General features: G+C 41.1%; 1 protein-coding gene across 1 annotated transcript in view; it reads right to left on the reverse strand.

Moving 5' to 3' along the window:
* Positions 1–302: 302 nt before the first annotated feature.
* Prkg2 (protein kinase cGMP-dependent 2) overlaps positions 303–22,377 on the reverse strand; it is a 108,999-nt gene continuing 86,924 nt past the window's right edge. The window contains exons 15-19 of the mRNA XM_021162709.2: positions 18,485–18,648; positions 14,088–14,210; positions 12,833–12,895; positions 4,722–4,788; positions 303–2,645 (exon numbers count right to left, since the gene is read on the reverse strand). Coding sequence (XP_021018368.1) covers positions 2,550–2,645; positions 4,722–4,788; positions 12,833–12,895; positions 14,088–14,210; positions 18,485–18,648 — 513 coding nt within the window. The 3' untranslated portion in view covers positions 303–2,549. The remainder of the gene's footprint in view (positions 2,646–4,721; positions 4,789–12,832; positions 12,896–14,087; positions 14,211–18,484; positions 18,649–22,377) is intronic.

Genomic DNA, 22,377 nt, shown 5'->3' on the forward strand with positions numbered 1-22,377 from the left:
AATACTTAGGTAAAAATTAAGAATCTATAATGATGAGAAATTTACCCCACACACAAAAAAATGATGAAGAAAGAAGTAATATTATATCTTAGAAAAAAGAAGTTAGAAATAATTTAGAAATAATTAGAAATTTTAATAATTAAAAGTATGATGGCTTTTCACATAGAGCGATAACCTGCTATTCTTCTCTGTGTGTGTGTGTATCTTTAATTCATAAACTTTAAGCACAGGTCAGTTCAGTCGAGTACTTACTTCATTTTGGTGATGATGAATGCTTTTTTTACACCAAAGTTTGATCAACTATTTTTACTGCAGATTTAATTTAACTCAGACACCAATGCACACAGACACCATTGACACACATGGTTCAGAACTAAGTAGTTATTAAGGCCGCTTTAATTTTAACAGAGATAGTAACAGTAGCTCCCATCTATGCAGCAAGGACCATTTCACAGATACCAGATAAGGATCTGTCTGTAGATACCACTTAGCCTAGCCTTTGTTCTACAAGTGAGAAGCTAGTACCCAAAGGCAAATCAATTTCCCAAGGTCACTGAGCTAGAAATCAAGTTGCGATTCAATGATAATTCAGTCTGACACATCCTCATCTTTGTAAAGGGAACACATTAAATCATGTGTGGGAATTATATATGATATGGCCACTCACAGGAAAGATTAACCTCCAAGGTGTGTTTTAACTCTATACATGTAGGACTTTTCGATTACAATGACACTCTGGAGAAAATCATTGTTACTATAACTGTACAGTCCTAATAGCCATCCAATATATCAGTTTTCCCCCTGCATATGTTGGTAATTATAAAATATATACATGGAAAAGCATATAGTACATAGAAATCAAATGCAAATAAGATCTTTTTAGACTTTAGAAATTCTTTTAAGCATGTTATATTAATCCTATTAAAAATGGCTTTTCTATATACAATACATAATCTTTAAAAATCTACCCCAAGAAACAAAACTCTTTGGTTCAGCAAAGGACTCTACATGTGTAAATATAATTTCTTAAGGATGCACTTTCTTATTCTGGGCTTTGCTTATCTGGCTTAAGTCTTCAGGAGACAGACAGCTGACTTTCTCTAAAAAATGAAAGTGTGTGTGGAGTGGATGTTTTTCTTTTCACATAGAATATATCGTATGAAAATACAATCAGAAGCTTGAATGATATAGGAATCAGGATACCACCTCTCCTCTTCCAGATTAAGAAGATACTGGGACATCTGCCTTCATTTTGGAAGGAAGGGAGGAAGTAGAACACCTACAAACACCAGGAAAGCCCTCAGGGACAGGTGTCTAGTGCACTGGAACCTCTCCTCATCGCTTCCAGTTTGGAAGATTACCAAGAGGAAACAGGAAGAGGCCAGATTCTGGGTGTTCCTTTTTCTTCTAAAATCCCATCACATCCCCAGTAGCCTGGGATATAATTATAGACATGACTCAATTGCCTCCTTTGAACAAAGCCATTACTTCTACAGTGATTACAAATGTCAACATTTGCCAATGGGCTTCTCATTAAAATCACACATGGTCTTTCTATACTTTGGGCTTACTAATAGCTGTAATAATAGGACTGATCAAAATATCTCAGAGTTTGAAAGAGTTAGCAACTTTAGCTGTCAGGAGTTTGTTATGCTTTGTCTTTGGTGGGAAGGACATGTCCTTAGCATTTTATTCCACTGAATTGTCTACTTTGGTAGTGGAAATATATTTTTTTTAACATAAGGTAAAACCTTTCCAAAGGCCCATCATTTAGCTACACTTTCCAAACTATGTTTAACAAAGTTTTTGTTTTGTTTTTTTTTTTTTTTTATAGATCCCTGGCCAAAGAAAAAGGAACCGTTTTGGTTTTTTTTCTAAGTTATTAAAAATGATGTAATTATCTGATTTGATGGACTTGCCTTTAGTAGCTGGCACCACTCACTAATATTCAAATGTTTCCTTTTTCCTCATTAACATCAGAAAAATGTATTAGTGTATTTGTAAGTTGAAAGAAAATGAAATTCATGGTCTTCTATTGACTACCCAAGAAACCTGGAAACCCCACTTAAGGATGCTGTATAGATCCCTGGTGTCTAACGAGCCCTGGAGAGAGTCTTCTAAAGTTGCTCTATAGACTTCCTTCTATCTGGATAGCTTAGGTGGTCAAGAACAAAAGCCATATTAATTTGATTAGGATTCTAGACAGGACAGTATGATTTGGAGGGAGCAACAGATTTTCAAGAAAACTATCCTATGCCAAAAAAAAAAAAAATGGATTGGACCATGGGGATGGAAAGGGACAACCTTTGACATCTGAGACAAGGACAGAATGGAATAAAGGGATAAATAATTCCCAGCAGCTAACGTAGATGTTCTCATTCAGAACCACATCCAGCCATTCTCCTTCCCTGTCTATCAGGGTTTCCTTTTCTGTAATTGTCTTCCAAGAGGTCTAACAATGCTTTGAAGAGAGAAACAACCAGGGCTGTGTCACTGATTCTCACAGTCCTCTTCCAGGGCACAGCGGCGGCCGGTTGTTTTTTCTCCTGTCAGAAGTCTTTATCCCAGCCTGACATTTCATCCGGAGGCACCCCCTTTTCAGGAGGATACTTGTCAAAGTAGCTGTGGTCTATGGGGCCACTGAGCTAGTGGAGATAGGAGAGAACAAAGGTGAGGACCAGGGTGACCAGGCGTGGTAGGACATCCAGGTAAAACTTGTTATACCTGAGTGGTGACTTCACACTGGAGCCTACTACATATATTACATATCACGTTTTACATGTTGCATGTTACAAATTACAAAATATACATTACATAGAAAAGATTGCCAAGTATATGCATTGTGTCACAGTCTCAGCATACTGAGGTCATCTCATTGGAAGCAAGTGTTTTGTTGTTGGTTTTGTGTGTCAGGAGCTGCTGACATGAGGAATTATTTTCTAAAGAGAAGGTGAAATAAATGCTATCCACCTTCCTGTATCAAGTTAAGGAATGTTTTCAAAACAAATATCTTTGAAATGTTACAATTTATTAGAGTTCCTCTTACATTTATGTTTCTTGCCAATATGAATTTGAGCAGTTACTGTATCTCTGTAAAGTTTGCAAAATAGTAAACAAATGGGCAATCCTAAATCTTAGTGGTATTGAAATGTCACTAGAAAAATTAAATGACTGTGGTATTAAACTATTTTGTAACCATGGTTTGAAATTCTTTACTTAAAACAAATTACAGAATACACAATTAAACAATCAGATCTAAACAAAAAAAAGCATTTATGACACTATTGTGATTTGCTGTGAGGTACTGGGCATTTGAGGACACCTCCTAGGATTGTCACCACTGTGGCTAGTGGTGTCATATTGGGCAACATAGGTTGAGAGAAAGTGGAACATCTCATGACTTGGGGAGAAGTGTGTCAAGGACTAATAGGTCAGTGGTATACCAAATGTATGTGTGCTGTCTGTAGGAATTGTGGCAGCCCTGTGCCTTCCACTGCACGTTTGTAGAGCAAAGATTTTCACTAAAGTTAAATAATTATGGAGAATAAAATTTCTAGTCAGATATAGTTACATAAAACAAAATGTAACCTTCCTTAATTTCACAGAATACACTCACTACAATTTAAATAGCACACAAGGAGATTTGATATCTATTGATCATTTAAAATACACACACACACACACACACACACACACACACACACACTAATGCAACACTTCTTATTCTTCTTTTCCCATTCTGTTTCACCTATAAAATTCTCCTTTTAATGGAAAATAGTTTTATAATTGACCAGGATTCTTGTTCTTTCTTTAAATGCCCTATATTTCAGTTTATTTCTCTTATTTCTGAAATAATAGTAGCATTTCTTTTAGGTATAGCTATAGTTACATTTTAGGAGCACGTGTTGTCAGATGGCAAATATATTACAACTGTCATATTGTAATTAACGATAAATTACATTTCATCTGGGTACCTAAGCATCTCTAACTACTCTGGGATTTAGGTGATACTGGCATATAATTAATTCCTAAGAGGTGCATCACATGGACAACTCTATTATTTTTATTTGTGTGTATTCTTTAGTGTATGTGTGCTTGCATATGCATGTGTGGGTTTCCTGCACACCATCCTTGTATGTACTTGCCTGTGGGTGCTAGAGGTTGATATCAGGCATCATTACTCAATTACACTCTACCTCACATTTTGAGACAGTGTCCCTCACTGATGCTGGGGCTCATCACTAGGGAGGTCCAAGGATCTGCCTGTCTCTGTCTCCCTAGCTTTATGATCACAGGCACACACACTATAGCCACAACTTCTTAGGCACATACACTACAGGGTACAGACACACACTATAGCCACAGTTCCTTAGGTACACACATTACAGGGTACAGGTTCTCATGCAGGCACACACACTACAGTGTACAGCTTCTTGTGCAGGAACCAGGCCTTCATGCTCATGTGTTAAGAACTTTTCCCATTGAGCCTGAGCTCCAGCCCCAGCCACACTATTTAAGTCTCTAGATCACAATTAGCAGGACAAACTCACCTAATAAGTAGTTTTTAAAATTCTAGAATCTCTCTCTCTCTCTCTCTCTCTCTCTCTTCCTCTCTCTCTCTCCTTCCATCCTTTCCCCTCTCCCTCTTCCCTCCTTCAGAATTTGTTTTCAAAATTATTTCCTAGAACCTAATTGAGGGAGTGTTCTAGCAAATACCATACCTCTCTCCGTAAAGGTGATGGAAGGCTCCGTGCTTTCAGCCCTTCCCAATTAAAACCATTTAACCACCTAAAATGAGAGAAATACAAAGGCTATTACTCACATAATCGATGATTAACATGTTAGAGTATATCTGTCTACCCATTATGTTGCTCCCTACCTCCAAAAGTGCTGCTGTAAGCAGCTGAAGTTAACAGGGAAGGATGCCTTGACCCATTTCATATTCAACCCATGAATATGGGCACGCACACTGGCCAGCAACCACCCTAAATATTCCCTATCACACTTAGGTTCAGAACTTATAGTGCAGCACCTCCTCAGACTTTCGGAACTTTAGTCCCATCTGTATAGGCTCATGCATGCATACACCCTCTTCTGAGCATATCAGGCTTAGAAAAGACTGTCAAGTTCTTTTGAATCAAAGTTATAGATTGTTGTGAGCTGCCATGCTGCTGTGTGGTGCTGGGCACTGAACCTGGGACCTCAGCAAGAGCAACAAGTGCTCTTAACCACAGAGCTATCCAGGCCAGGTGGTTCTCAACCTTCCTAATGCTGTGACCCTTTCACACAGTCCCTCATGTTGTAGTGACCCCCAACTATAAAATTATTCCATTGCTATCTCTTAACTATAATTTTGCTACTGTTATGAATCCTAATGTAAGTATCTCTTTTCTTTTCTTTTCTTTTTTATTAGGAATTTTCTTCATTTACATTTCAAATGCTATCCCAAAAGTCCCCCAGGCCTCCCCCCCCCATTCCCCTTCCCCCCCCCCAATCCCTTGGCCCTGGCATTCCCTTGTACTGAGGCATATTAAGTTTGCAAGACCAAGGGGCCTCTCTTCCCAGTGATGGCCAACTAGGCCATCTTCTGATACATATGCAGCTAGAGACACGAGCTCCAGGGGTACTGATTAGTTCATATTGTTGTTCCACCTATAGGGTTGCAGACCCCTGCAGCTCCTTGGGTACTTTCTCTAGCTCCTCCATTGGGGGCCCTGTGTTCCATCCAATAGCTGACTGTGAGCATCCACTTCTGTGTTTGCCAGGCCCCGACATAGCCTCACATGAGACAGCTATATCAGGGTCCTTTCAGCAAAATCTTAGGCAAGTGTAAAAGAGTCGCTCAACTTCAAGGGGTGTGTGAGAATCATTGCTTTAGACCCGACCCTTGATTCTTAACTCACTGAAGTGAAACAACCAAAAAAAAAAAAAAAACCCCACAACAGAACAAAACTCCATAGGCCTATAAAAAATCATTCGCGACCCATCTTCAGCCCATTCGCACCCCATCTCTGGATTGCCCTCTCTCCTGAACCACAAACGGGGCTTCCTAGTCTTGTCCCTATTGCCAATGTCTCTGCTAGGGGCTTGATGACATCATGTCTGGTTATTGCTGCAGTTTTTCTGTCCTGCACTGTCACTGCTGACGCTGCTTGGTTATCATACAGAAACGACTTCATTCTTACAACAACAAAACACACCCTTTGACCCAACTTCCTCTCCAATTCAGTCTGCCTCTCTCCTTTGCTTTGGAGGAACAAGGTCCCCGGGAGTGTTTTCACCAGTCCATCCAACCACTTTCTCCTTCCTGAGCACTTTGCAGTCACTTTCAGTCTTCTCCTCTCCACCTCCTCTAGTGCCCACACAGATCCAACAGCAAAGCGTGCTATCGTGAGTGACGTGTGGAGATACTGAGTGAAGCTGACAGATGGAATTTCTTCTCTTATTTACATCCATATCATTAATGTAAACCGCTGAATCTGGACTTCAGCACATGTGCCATAGCAGATGTCGGGAGGCCTCCCTCCTCCTGGAGACTGACTGCTCTGTCTCTTGGAATCTTACAAAGAACATGGAGCAAGGATACTCTCCACCTATTGATCATTAGTTATTTAGGCTATTGATGTCAACTTAGCCAGGCAGCAAACACTTATGGAAAGACAACTTGTCCCAAGTATGAAAATATATATAATGTTTTTATTTTGGTAAGTCAGTAGACATAATAAGTACCTATCACAAATGCTTGATTTAAATTTAGACACTAGTAAGTGCCAGGAAGGTGAAAGAGAGCAGAGTGGTGTTAGGATGGGGTGAGTTTGGCAGGGTTGCTTCCAAGTCAGGTGGTATTTAAAGAATAAAGAGAAGAGAGAAGCCATGCAGAATTCTGCAGGAAAGACCTCTCAGATGGAGGAGGTAGGAGTCAGCAGAGATACAAAATGTAAAGAAAATAGGGGAAAAAGGATATCCAGGGGTTGGAAAGATCATTAGGGTCAGAGGCGGTGAGTAACTTCAGAGAAACAGTGCAATGGGGCATTTTTCCATATGAAACTCCTGGTGATTGTGACAGCACACAGAAGAGCTTAGTGAGCTGAAACCAGATGAAGTCCAGCATGGGGGACGGAGGGAGAGAGGGAGGGAAGCAAGAATCCTATTAGCTGAGGTGGTATTGGCAAATGGTAGCTGCTGGGAGACAGAGAGTCGGTTTCCTTTAATAGTATGAGCTCCTTAGGTCAACCACACTCCAGGGCAGGTTCTATCAATCAAGAAAGCTGAGAAATAAATACAAATTGGAGTTGATGGGTGAAAAAAAAAAGATGAAGAAAACTCAAAGCCAGATAGGTAAAGAATTGAGAGTAAAGAGGGTGGATTTGAGAGGGGTCCTGAGGGGTGTATATGATCAAAATCCATGGTCTGACATTCTCAAAGAATCAATAAAAACATGGTTAAAACCGAAGTAAATCATAAAAGCAAAAATGGCAAAAGATGTCTAAGAAATAATGAAATGGCAGATCATGTTAGGGTGCTTTGCTGGAGATTAGGGCGCAGTAAGTTTTGGTGTGATAGAAAGCCATTACAAAATGCTGAAGAACAGTACAATCTGGTTCTCAAAAGGTAACTGCAGTCATCTAGAGAATGACCACAGGGGTGCAGCGCTGTGAGTGGTGGAGACTAAGGGCAGGGGACCTTCAGGAGCCTGTTACTGGCTTGTTTTAGCCACACCAGAAGCCCTTCGTTCGAGGTGTTGCCTCACTTCAGAGTTCGTTTTGGTTTAGCGCTTAGCGGGACTTCCCAATCCAAGTCTACGTTTGCCCGTAGAATGTTAACTCATGCCTTCCACTTCAGATGCCGTGTTAATAGAAGCTTTTACAACTCTAGTAAAACGCAGGAGTCAGACAACAACGTTAGCTGATGTCTTCTTATCCTCTGTCCCTGTGTGAAAGCACTAAGTTTTATCCAGGACAACCCCATCAGACTTGACACTGAGCCACTGAGCTGGACTCCGTCTTCAGACATTTCTGAGTACATATTTCTGCAGGATCTTGATTGTCACAAAATACAGGAGCCACTCTTAGGATAACTCACAAGGCTCTTTATCCAAGGGCTTATAGAAGTGTTAACACTATCGATTACTGCTGTTCTAGTGAAGAAAATGGCCTTGCGCTTCTTAGAGTGCTCAGAGTGCAATTTGACTAACAGCAACATTTGCTTTGGGTGAGTGGCCATTCACTTAATCCTGGTGTTCTGTGACAGGCCACATCACAGGCAATGCAGAAGACAGGCTGCCTTGTATGCAGCGCAGGTACAGCACACACTGATAGCTGAACAACATTCAGCAGAGCTGCGCCGACATGGACAGAACAGAAATTGCTTTCAGGAGATTTATAGACACCATCCTCAAATGTCCTGGGAAGGTGTTTGGTTTATCCTCCTATCAGGAATGCATTATTACATCAACCCAGGTTAACCAGCCTCTCTTTGTCTTTGGGAGAAAAGACGGATGCCTTGTTTCTAGGTTAGCTAATAAACAAGGGAGCAAAGATGATTTAATAAAGGATACACAAATTGGGCATATTTATAGAGTAGATGCCATGCCTAGGCATAATTTTATTTTAATACAAAGATAGAATGAAAAGTTTTCTTTTAAAAATTAATTTTGTTTTTCAGAGGAGTAGGAAAATCTAACACAAACATTAAAGAGATTTTTGAGAAGATTTATTTTATTATTTTAAAGTGAGTGTGTGTGTCAGTGTGCACCCAATAAGGAGGCCAGAAAAGGGTGTCAGATCCTGTGGAGCAGGACTTAGAGGTGGTTATGGGCTGCTGACATAGCTGCTGGGAATTGAACTCATGTCCTCTGCAAGAGTGGTTTGTGTTCTCAACCATTCCAGCCCCTAAAAGAATGTTGCTGGTAAGTTTTAAGACTATACTGGGTAGTAAGAAAGCTATAGACTTGGGAGATTTGTATGGAGTTTAAAGTTTATGCTTTTTATCTAGAGCAGTGTTTCTCCGACCTATTTCTGTGGCCCTTTAATACAGTTCCTTATGTTGCGGTAACTCCCAACCATAACATTATTTTTGTTGTTACTTCATAAACTTACTTCTCCTGTCGTTTTGCACTGTTATGCAAAGGATATCCGATTTGCAGTCCTTATGGAGGTCGTGGCCCAAGCCTGAGAACTACTGACCTAGAGTGATACACACAGACACACAGACACACACAGAGACACACACAGACACACACACACACATACACAGACACACACACACAGAGACACACACAGACACACACACACACATACACACACACATACATACACACATATGCACACACACACACATACACACACACAGACACACACATACACACACACACATACACACACATACATACACACACATACATACACACATAGACACACACACATACATACACACAGACACATACACACAGACACACAGACACACACACACAGACACACACACACAGAGACACAGACACACACACACAGACACACAGAGACACATACACACACACACATACATACACACATACGCACACACACACAGACACACATACACACACACACAGACACACACACACATACACACATACACACACACACATACACACACACATACATACACACATACGCACACAGACACACACACACACACATACACACATGCACACACACACACAGACACACACACACAGACACACACACACACACATACATACATACACACATACACACACACACAGACACACACACTGAGTTTCTCCCTTAGCTTGGTAGCTTAGGAAAAAGCTCTGAGAAAAGAGGAAAATCAGCATGAAATTCTGTTTCTCAGAATGCCATGCCATCTGCTGTACTGTGCCAACTGTCCCCCGCACTCTGCCCCTGAAGCCGTGTGTGGCAGAAGGAAGCCTCCTTATGACAGGGAACGGACCAATCCACCTCACTGGAAGGAAAGGTCGAGTCACATCAGTTTGCTTGTGCATCCCACCACACTCTGCCCCGTGCGTTTGGGCGAGCCTCAGGTAGGGGAGAGGAAGAGGATAAGGCCGGAGCTTCTCTGCACTTATGGTCACTTCTGTTTTCCAACCACCCCACAGCAAAGCATGGCAACTCCTTAATGACAGCATGGAGGGTGGGCAATAGAATCAGAATCACTTTCACTGGAGGGACACTGGTCAATATGAATGGTGTGCTTATACACCCTTTTATAATGGGAATAGAAGCAGGTCACAAGTATGGGGTGCAAGGAGAAGATAAACTGGATTTTTAGGCAGTGTTTATCGACCTTTAATTGAAGGCAGCCCAAAGAATGACAAAGAATAAAGTTTTACAAGCACTTTAATGTAAATGAAGTTCCAAATGAGTCTGTCTTGTGTCTCCCTCTCTGCTGTCTCTCTCCCTCCCTCTGTTTCTTTCTAATTCACCCTCTGGGGAAGCTTGCTTTCACAATGGTGAACACATGGCTTTGTTGCAAGAGAGATCATGAATTCATACAGTAAGATTGGCAGCTTAGGATATATGTATGTATGTATGTATGTATGTATGTATGTATGTACTCATTTTGCAGCTGCAGTTAAGGAGAGGATATATCAGTCATGCCATGTGCCTCCTTTGGTGTCCAGGCTGACAGAGTGTGAGGATGGACTGAGGGGAGGGGGAGGGCTTGGTAGGGTGGAAGTGGCTTGGGGGTAATGCATGTGTTTAGCATGGGCGGAATTCCAGCTTTTATCCTGATTCCTAGCATGTGTACCTGGAAACATCAGTCCTCAATCCGAGAGGAATAAAACCTTAGAGGTGTTTTCATTTTTGACAGTGAACACATCATCATGGTCAAAAGCTTACAATAATAAGATTCTCACATTTATCTGTGGACCAGCAAACTAGAGCCACACGTGATATTTTCTGTCTATAGATTGTAAGCAAGATAAAAAACATCCTGAAAATTCTAGGACTTGCCAATGATTGATTTAAAAACTGTAAATCTTAAAGGTTCAAAGTGCCACGTTTGAATACTTAAACAAATTAGAGTGGGTTTCAAGGAGTTTATTATAGGTCTAAAAGCTATTAATGGGGAATGCAGGGTCACCATGAGATGACTCGGAATTGTGGGTCTGTGCAAATCAGTGGACTCCATCAGAAAAGTAAATTGAGGTTTCGAGCCTAGAGAATCATCCAAGGGAAACTATATTTTAAACAAATAGGCGGTATTAGATAAAACAAATAGGATAGGAGTGACTTACAATAAATAAATCACACTCTGACAAAAACTGATATAATTTGAAGATATATTAAATAAAAAAGACTTAGCAACCTAAAACTACCAAGCATTGTAAGTAATACCACAGTCAACTGCTCTCCTTGTTTTGGGTTCACAGTCTGACATCTTAAGAGAGCTCTCTATTCATCTCTAGCAGCAGCGGAAAGGCTTTAAGGAGTCAGGATATGGCTTCTATGGGGGAGCTGTTTAGACATTAGCAGGCTTTAAGGACTCTGGCACTGGCCCCTTGCCTCATAGTGTGCAGCCTGTAAAGCCAAGGACTAGAGCTGCAGGACTTCAATTACTTTTAAATGACCTGAGTCATTTCTCTGTCCCTGGAGATGTGACCTCCTGAACTGCCCGGAAAGCCATTAACACTATCTCAAACAGGATCCAGAAACCACAAACCTTGTAAGATTGCTAGCTAGCAGGAGCCTTGGCAACCCACTGCCCTTCCTGTAAGATCGAACCCAAGAGAGCTTGTCAGTCTGAACAGGAAAACACCTGTCAGGAAAGCTGTCTGTTCACGGGATGTAAGAAATAGTCATAGAGCATAATACCTACATAGGCAGAAGCCACCTTCTGCTCTCAGAGTGACATGAGATGCTCTGCTCTGCAATGGTCCCTGTGGCCACTGCACACTCTTATCCCTTGGTATCCCACGTCACTCCGTAATAATTGTTCCCTCTCATTTATACGACATTTTGTCTCTTGTAAATTGTCTTAATGGGGTTGTAAGAGTTGAGGACCTAGGTAAGGCCAGAACATGATCCTGCCACAGTTCCTACTAAATGCATCCCCTTTACAACAACATAAAGTAAAACCTCATTAGTCAGTGGTATTTAATAATGGGTTAGGCTGGATCATTCTTTTCTACATCTCTACAAGAATTATATCCTATTCTATTTACAAATTCAAAGCCCAAAATATTACTTAATTCCCTCACAGAAGCCAGGATAATAATAATAATAATAATAATAATAATAATAATAATAATAGAAATAACAGTGGATGCAAAACTGTTTCCGTGACTGAAAGATGACATGAATGATGACTCATTTTTGACATGAATTTCCAGTATTAAGGAAAGTATATTAAGACCTATTTGGGCAACAATTACTAGCAAACTAGACAAAGGAAAACTGCACCCTGAAACACCCAGAAGTTGAAAGCCTGTAACAGAGCATGGCAGTCTCCTGAGAGAACCTGCCATGGTCATCTCACGTACTGGTGACCTATACATCAGCTGGATACCAAACATGGTTAGTTGGGAAGAGGGAACCTCAACTGAGAAAGTGCTTCCCCCCCAGATTAACCTATGGGCAAGCCAGTAGGCAGTACCCTCCACGGCCTCTGTATCAGTACCCGCCTCCAGGTGGCTGCATTGATTTCCCTGGATGATGGACTATATATAAGCTGTGCGATGAAATGAGCCCTTTTCTCCCCAGGCTGCTTTCAACCATGGTATTTATTACAGCAAAAGAAACCCTACCTAAGACACCTGGTTATCCTGCATATTTCTATGTTTATGTCAGCAACAAGGAAAATCAGTTACCTGTGTTTCTTAATGTCGTTGATCCCGTTCTTCAGATTCCCCAGCCTTTCTGTTGGGTTTTGCCTAAAATGATTTATGGGAGAAGTTAACAACAACAACAACAACAACAACAACAACACACAAGTGGTTTTAGATAAAAGAGTAGTGCTTGTGTTTAAATTCATTTACTCAATAACTTTCATCAGATCCTACTGCAGGCCAGCCATTTGACCATAAGTAGAAAACAAAATTATGGTCCTTCCATGGAGGAGCTGCAGCTGAGTGTCTGGATTCATCTATCTGTTCTCTGCATGAGCCGTGGATAGACTTGAATAAATACTAGCTTGCAAACTTAGCTGCTGAGAAAACTGGGAAATGTGTTAGGGTTTCATTTACATCCAAGCTGCAATCTCAGAAGTGTGTTGGTATTCCTATTTGCAATTCCCAAACTAGGTTTGATGTTTTAGATTTGCTAACTTTATACGCTTTAAAAACATCTCCAAAGGTGAGACAGGGGCACAGCAGTGCATTGGAGTTTGGGCCAAACAAAACAAAGCTCTAGAAGTCTCCAATGTTTCTCTGAAAATTGATGTTTTCGATAGTAAGCCAAAGGCTGAAATAATTTAAAAGAAGATGGAAAAGTACATTTTCTTAAAGACTACAAAGGGGCTGGAGAGATAGCTCAGTGGGTGAGAACATTGACTATTCTTCCAGAGGACTCACGTTCAAGTCCAAGCACCCATAGAGCACTCACAGCTGCCTCTAACTCCAGCCCCAGGAGACACAACAATGCCCTATTTGATTTCTATGGACATGCACATGGTGCACAGACATGCATACAGGTAAAATACCCATAAACACAAAATTAAAATAAATAAAAATCTTTTCTTGAACTCTGTTAAAAAACAAAAAGGAAAGAAGAAGACTACTTAGGGAGCTGGAGACACAGCTCAGCTCAGTGTCAGGGGAATTTGCTGTTTCTCCTGAGGACCTGTAATGGGTCCCCAGCACCTACACGACAGCTCACAACAGTCTATAACTCCAATTCCAGATATGATGACGTCGCCTAGCCTCTGAAGGCACCAGGCATGCACCCGTGCATAAACACACATGCAAAAATATTTTCAAAAATATTTAACTTAAAAACTTTCTTCAGTTACAACAGCAACATAAGATGTCCAAGTACTGAATGCACAAACGTAATTGCAAAACATCTACGCATTGCACAGGGAGCGGAAGCCTTCACACTTCCTCTGTGGCCCATGGTCATTCTCACCTGCAAAGCCTCCGGATCAAATCCTCAGGGCGCCTTGTTATCTTTCTGGGGAAATCCATTTTCTCAATTCCCTTGAGAATCAAATTGTAGGTCATCATTTGGTCTATCCCAGAAAAGGGAGGGCTGGAGAAGACACAAAATAAGACGCACTTCAGAGAGAGTCTTGTGGGGCCTTCTGGAACAGACTCCTCTTTTCCTACTTCCCTTTCCACTCCGGTTCTGTTCTCTGACCCTCCCTTTTAGTTACTTTACAACAAATTGGGGTATATTGTGGAAAGCCTTTAATCAATTTCCCATCACTTAAATAGCCCCTAAAAGGAGAAGACAGAAAGGGAGGGGGTGTGATTTTCTTGTGTGTGTGTGTGTGTGTGTGTGTGTGTGTGTAAGAAGGTGAGTAGGAAAAGCCTCCTCCTTTCTAAGCTGACAAAGGAGAAGTCTGAATGGACAGAGGGAGCCAATGAGACTCAGAGTCGTCTTATTTGAGATCACTGAGTTCTGAAACAGGAAGTGCAAAGGAATGTGTCGGGAGTGGGCAGGAGTGGGCAGTAAATGGTAGAATGAGTAAGCTTCCAGGGACGCTGAGAGATTACCACAGCATCCTGTGTATCCCGTGGGCTACAGTGAGGATCTGGGCATGGATCTGAGTCAGTGGTAGAACTTACAGCAACTTGAGTCATCTTTTTTAATGCAAGAAATAAAGTCCAGTATGGGGTGAGGCTGGCAGGCTGGCGGTGGGAAGCTGTGCTGAAGATATTGAAAGAGACATGGCTCTATCTAGTCCGTGGACTGTACTAATTATGTCTCTTTGTTAGATTTATATGTTGAAACCATAATCTTGAAGTGATGGGGTTTTATAAAGTTAATTAGGTTGAGAGTGTGCCCATCAATGAATAGGATTGGTGACCTTCTAAGACAGGAGTCTGGCTGGCCATCTTTTTCCTAGTGAGGATCCCATAAGAAGTCTACAACTAAAAGGGAGTCCTCACTAGAGCTCAACTTTTTGCTGAGGTTTCCAGCCTCCCAAACTGCAAGAAATAAATGAGCTTTAAAAAAAGTCACCAGCCTATAGAATTTTGTGATATAGCCTGGCCTAAGACTAATGATAAAACTAACAGGATTTGCCAATGTGGTGAATGTGGTGGGGAAGAGAGAAAAGAAATTCAAGAATGATGCCTGGCCACGGTATCCACTGAATAGAGCTATTTTCCCTAAGACGGACAAACTAGGGATGAGGCAAGTGCTGTAATTTGGGTCTAGGCTAGTCCCCAGAGGCCCGGTCCCCAAGCTGTGTCATAATGGAGAAGTAGCAGGAACTTTTAGGAATGAGGCCAAAAGAAAGGCCACTGGAGAAAGGACCTTAACTGGAATATTGAGATGTTCGTCTCTTCCTCTTTGTGTTCTGGCCACCTCATAGTGTCAGACCTCATTTGCTGCATGCTCTGTCATAACGTACTGAAACAAGGAACCAGAATACATCTTTTCTTACTTGTAAGTGACCTCAGGTATTTGGTCACAGCAATGGAAAGACACCTGACTCAGTGGTGCTGCAGCTAGTCACGGGGAAAGGACCCTGGCTATGTTGCGGAACCATGTGGACCTGAGAGGCAGGCCATTGGGGTTATGGGCCTAGCATTGAGGAGAAACACTAAGGAAGTATAACTTGGTCCATCTCATCATCTCATAAGGTTTATGGTTGTAGGACTTCAGGATATGACCCAATAAGTGTTAGGTGGAAAAGAGGTCAAGGACTGACTGGTTCAATGTAACTATCAGGAAAATGAGAAAACTCAGAAATGAGTACAGAGATGGAGCTATCACTGTAAGATGAGGAGGGAGAGGCAGGGCCTGTAAAGCACCGAAGAGAATACTTCAAAGACTAGTGGGGTTTAGATGTAGCCACCAAAGTGGGGCAACATTTTAATTTGTTTATCGCTTTGATTTCTAAAACATTTTCATGTCTGGACTAGTATACCATTTAAAATTTGAAGATTAAAAAACACCTAATTACTCTGTTGTTTAGCAACTATGGCTGTACTATTTGGAAACCAACTGTCCTGGCCTTTGGCACAATAAAATAAAATAATAAAGCCTTAGAGCAAAGGTAATGCATTGAGTTTCCAGTAACCTCTGATTCCACTGTGAAGAAAATGAAGCCAGAGGCAAAGCCATTGGTTTGGCATCTTCAATACACAGAGATGCATGCATGAGCATATTTACAGCATTGTAATGATTCTCATGGTGTTCTTTCCCTGACATCCTGAAACACTGGATCAGAGAATTAAAAATGGACTTTCTTCTGCCCTGAAAACGCCTGGCAAAATATCTCCCTAACTTCTTTACGATAGTTCGAGGCCCCCTTAGCAATTCCATGTTGCTGTCCCTTCTCTCCCTCTGTTATTTCCCCAATTTATTTTGCTGTTCTGCATGACACATTTCTCAGGTGACAAAGATCAACATGTATTTTCCAGAAGCTCCAAGAACCACCATGCCAGTAACATTCCCCTAGACATCTCTAAGATGAAGGAATAAATATTGGAAACAACACAGGGTTCACACACCTTAGACAATCTGCTCTTCTCCGTGACTACCTGGAAAATTCCATTCTTCCATCTCAGTCTTCCATGATGACTATCTGAACATGGTTATAATGATTCAGCTAAAATGCAGATTTTCAAATCTGTTTCCCCAGTGTGTGTGTGGACAAAGATGTGAACCATGGGTGTTTTCACATTCTTTATTTAATATTGAGGCTTTCAGCACTTAAGACAATTAAGTAGAACACAGCTCAGTGATGGACTGCATCTTTAGAACGTTCAAATCCCTATTTAGGTCCTTATTGTTGCAAAAAGAACATGTGTATGGTGATGTTTACTGCCCCGAATGGATCCATCTTAGCACTGATTATACAATTCTTAGTGCAAATGTCTCTGAAACTAATGTTGCTCACAGTTGGCTATAAAGAGTCATAAATCATATGTGTGTCATGGAAAGTACGTCACAGACAGAGCCAGGGGAACTGGAATCAAGTTACTGATCTCAGGCACATAGTCTTGTGACCTAGTTGTCTAAGTTGTAAAATTTAAATCATAAAATAATCAAAAACATTTGAATCATAAAATAATAATGAAAATTCCTACCTTACCTTCCTCATGTGTGTTTGAAAACTAAACAAGGCTATGTGTGTGTGTGCTTGGTAAGCAGTGAAGTAAGCAGCGGACTATCTTGTATTGCATGTGCCTGTGTGTGTGTGTGTGTGTGTGCCTGTGTGTGTGTGTGTGTGTGTGTGCCTGTGTGTGTGTGTGTGTGCCTGTGTGTGTGTGTGCCTGTGTGTGTGTGTGCCTGTGTGTGTGTGCCTGTGTGTGTGTGTGCCTGTGTGTGTGTGCCTGTGTGTGTGTGTGCCTGTGTGTGTGTGTGTGTGCCTGTGTGTGTGTGTGTGCCTGTGTGTGAGTGTGTGTGTGTGTGTGTGCCTGTGTGTGTGTGTGCCTGTGTGTGTGCGTGTGTGTGTGTGTGTGTGCCTGTGTGTGTGTGTGTGTGCCTGTGTGTGTGTGTGTGTGCCTGTGTGTGTGTGTGTGTGCCTGTGTGTGTGTGTGTGTGCCTGTGTGTGTGTGTGCCTGTGTGTGTGTGTGTGTGTGTGCCTGTGTGTGTGTGCGTGTGTGTGTGTGTGTCTGTGTGCCTGTGTGTGTGTGTGTGTCTGTGTGCCTGTGTGTGTGTGTGTGTGCCTGTGTGTGTGTGTGTGTGTGTGTGCCTGTGTGTGCCTCTGTGTGTGTGTGTATACATTTGTGTATGAATGTGCACACTGTCCAGTGTTAAATATTTAGGACTGCAGATTCATTAATCCCAGCTTTTTATCTCTCGGCAGATGACAAGCCACTCTTAACCGCTGAAGCCCATGCTGTGTCTTGGTTCTGTTCATTAGCACCTTGTAAAGGAGCTGTCAGGGGATTTAAATTTTAAATTCAGCATTGTAGCCTTCTCTTAGCATTTATGGTTAATGACATCTGGGGAAGATGGCAGACTCTAGCTAAATTTAGTTTGATTGATCAATGAGTCTTACTGAACTAGGAAAACAGCTTTCATCATTTGTTTAAAAGGAAAGAAATTCTAACAAGTCCAAAGTATTGTTTCTATTTCTGGATCATAAAACTTTCACATAGTGAATGTGTTTCTGTAACAATGAAACTTGACACTTTAGGTAAACTATAAGAATGCTATCCTCCTTTGCTTTGGGTTTCTGAATCTTTTTATTTTAAACTTCTTATCCTAGCCCTGTGTTTGAAGCAATGTGAAGAGAAAAAAGCAACATTCATTTTAAATTTTGTATTTTTATCATTAGTGAATTATTTTGCTCTGAAGACGGAGCTGAGCGAGGCTGGACTGAGCTGTGGGTTCACACTCACTTGCCCGTTAGGAGCTCATAGACCAGAATCCCCAGGGACCAGAAATCCACACTGAAGTCATGTCCTTTGTTAAGAATGACCTCGGGGGCCACATACTCTGGAGTCCCACAGAATGTCCACGTTTTCTGTCCAGAGCCGATCTTCTTAGCAAATCCAAAGTCAACCTAAGACAAGACATCAAAGAAAACTGAAGATGTTATAAAATGTATGCTGCTTTTAAGTTTCTGTTAATTTGAATGAGCTTTCATATGAGTCCGAAATTGCCTTCAAAATACAATACACACATACACACCTCCCACACACTCATGCACACACACATGCACACACTTGTGTACACACACGACACACAGAAACACACATACCACACACACACACACACATGCACGCACGTATGCACAGATACATGTGCACAGACACACCATTTCAGATATCCCTTTGTAGATCAAGTTGTTGAGAAAGGTTCCATCATATGTCCCACATTACTCTTGAAGACAATTCAAAAATCATTCTTATGCTCCTGGCAATCAGGACTAAAGCATATTTTAACTCAGTGGCTTATCTGATGGATTGAAGAGGCAGGGAACTAATAGAAACAGGGACCTGTAAAACTCCTCCAGGGATCGAAATAATAGCAAAGTTGAGAGTTTGGGAAAGAGTCTATTACTAAGAAAAGAAGCTAAAACCTCTGCCTGTCCTAAAGATGCACTGCTCACAGCATATGCCAGCTATCTCTTTCTGCATCCCGAAGCAAAGCCGGCACCATCTTTACCTAGTTTGCTTCGATCTCTGAACACTTGTGATCCCCACTAGGGAGGAGCATAGGAGATTATTAAATCTCATATTCTGAACAAGTAGTCAGCACTCACTCCAGCTTAGATTTTGCACCATGATTGTCATATGGAGCTGACCATGAGAAGCTCAGAGTACTGGGCCAATCTATGTACATGTGGTCCATACAATATTCTGTGATCCACAATGGGGAAGAAAGTATCAACTCATAGTGAGGAAAAAAGTTAACATCGCAGAAGGTTAGTAAGGTAGGGCTGGGAGAATGTGGGTGCCACTGGGAGGTGACACTTGAGGTTGTCCTTGACTAGGGGTGAGGAACTCTCCCACAGTAAGGAGTCAGGGGCCCCCATCTCTGCCTTTTAGAATGTGTCTCTCTCACTATTCCAAGCTTTTACCCAATGAACTTTGTAGAACAGATGAGAGGGGAGGCCAGGGCTTCAGCAACCTCTCACTGAGTGTGGTAGTGTGTATAACCAAAATCCAGTCCTGCGGAACAATAGCTGGCTTCTTCACACAAGAAAGTGAGCATTTAGCCAATCACCTCTAATGTGCACTAATTTCATTTTAAATTTCTTTTACCTCCCTCAGGTAACAGGCATAGAAATTGATTCTGGGCTTACCATACCCATTTCAATAGTTTCACTGCACATGGGTAATTTCAATAACATATCAATAATCTGGGCTTAAAAATGGAGAGTTGATATCGGAATAAATCCCCACTTTGATGAGTAAGAGCTACAAACCAAAACATCTACCTCATTTGCTTGTTCAAATACTCATATTTAAAGCTTTTGTTTTCCATTAAAGAAGTCTCTTAGAAATGCTCCCTTTTTCTGAGACTCTTTCATACTTACCACATAAGTAGCAAAGATTTCGTTAGTGAAAGAAAAAAGGAATGCAAATAACACAATTCAAAAACCTTTATCTGTGCAGCATGACTCACAAAGATTAAATCTGAGAGATGACTGGGAATATTATAAAATTAAACTCTGCAACCAGCGGAGATGAGAACAGCTACATATTCCTCAGAGGAAGAAACAATAATGAAAGTCCTAACTAATTTTATAAAGGCTGAAATTTAAGAGGTGAGAAAGTGTGATTTTAGCTGCAACTGTATATATGCATATGCAGAAACGTTGTATTTGTTTGGGTGATAACAGCTTCTAGACTGTGTTTTAATTGCATTTAATTTCCCTTTTAAGAATTACTAGAAGTTCATTGGCTATTTAGGAGAGCTACTCTAATTTTCTAAATACTATGTTTTAATTTGAATTGCCAGTATGGTCTTGCAATATTTGCATATTTGGCTCAACAAGCTGGTAATAATTATATTAATGCTCCAAGATTTATTAAATTATACTCCTTTCTTCATCTACTCGGTTCATACTAACTCTGATCTAATGCATTTGGACAGAATGAATTGTGGCATTCAGAGCTACCCAAAGTTGTGTCACTAATGTAGAAGATTCCAGATTTTCTATGTCAAGTTCTGCACATTTTCCATAAGAAGCAAGCTCCCCCACCCCCCACCCCACCTCAGTACTATGGCTGCACCAAGGAGCCTTTCCCCTCTCCTCTAGGCCGCTGAAAGGACGTCCTCTTTCCTTTATTCAGAGACACTCAGTGAAAACCATTTTCTACCAGGTACCAGGACACACACAAAGCTTTAGCTCTTAAGTTTGTATCAAGAAGAAAAGAACAATAATGATCACAGAAATGTATCATAATGATGATATACTGTCACGTGGTAAGACATTCTGTGGAGAAGCAAACAGAAGACTGAGGCCCTGAGAACAAGATGAATTCACGATCAATCGGAGGGCCAGGAAAACACACTTCAGTGAGGTGCACTTGGGCAGATCTGAACAGACATCTGAATGAACTAAGAGAGGAATTCTGTGAACATCTGAAAAAGAGGAAGAGACAGCACAAATGCCTGAGAGGCAGATGCTGGTGGTCAGTTCAAATCCCAAGGTCAGTGTGACTCTACTGTGGTCCAGGGAGGCATGGGAGGTAGAAAGGGCATGCAGGTTTGCATGGGTTTGAAAAGCATAAAAAGACCTTTGGAAAAAAGGGTATGATTTATGTCCTCAAGAGATCATGGAAAGAAAAAAGGTGAGACCCTCTCCCTTTGTTTTCAAATTCTGCAAGAAAACAAAACAAAACAAAACAAACAAACAAACAAAAAAAACTAGTCTTTCAGGGATCTCTAGAAAACCTGTAGACAGTTTTGTTTTGTTTTGTTTTTGTTTTTGTTTTTTAACTATCTGGATTAAATTTCCACTAAGGATGGATGACATTTTGCTGAGAGCTTTCAAACATTTATTTATTTATTTAGTTAGTTAGTTATTATTTTATTTTCAAACATATTTATAATGGCTGAAATAATCCAGAAGGATTTGAGATACTTCCAAAGCTGGAGCTGAGGCTGTATCATTCAGGAAAAAAAATCACCATGTGACTTCTTAGAACTGGTATCCATTAACAGTGACCTTTCTTCCCCCATAAGTTTCTCTTTGGGTTAGTAACATTTCTCACATATTGCTTCAGTCACATAAAAAAAATGGGCACAAAGTGACTAGTCTAATTAAGACAGATGACTCATGGAGACATAACATTCCAAAAAAGTATTTATGTGGCATGTTTTGGGCCCCGTCTTTACCTCAGGCTAGACGAGGTAAAATGGAATCTCTGTCTTTCTGCCAACTCCCACAATTGATTTAACATCCTTCTCTAATGGACAGCAGTGGTGCTTTCCCCTAAGGGACTGGGGAGAGGCGGAGGTAGGAATAGAGGAGCCCTTTATGAAGCATCCCCTTCTCCATGGGGTGGAGAGACTCACAGAAGCAGTGCTGAGTTGGGCAAGAGAAAGGGAAGGACTTGATTCATAACAGCGAACTATGAAAATCCCTTGAGACTCATCTCCCGCATCATCTCTTCGAAGGTTATCCTGTGTCATGGGTATATTTCTCTCTCCTTCCACGTACTTTACTACCAATTATACCTCATAATCACACACCTTTGGGTAGTAGGTTCTAACTAGATCACTAAACCCAGCTCGTGGAGAAGAGTCCCCACATATCCATTTTTGTAGTCAACTGTAT

The sequence above is a fragment of the Mus caroli genome, unplaced genomic scaffold (genome assembly GCF_978045245.1).
Source record: "Mus caroli unplaced genomic scaffold, Mus_caroli_1 scaffold_4, whole genome shotgun sequence".
NCBI classification, from domain to species: domain Eukaryota; kingdom Metazoa; phylum Chordata; class Mammalia; order Rodentia; family Muridae; genus Mus; species Mus caroli.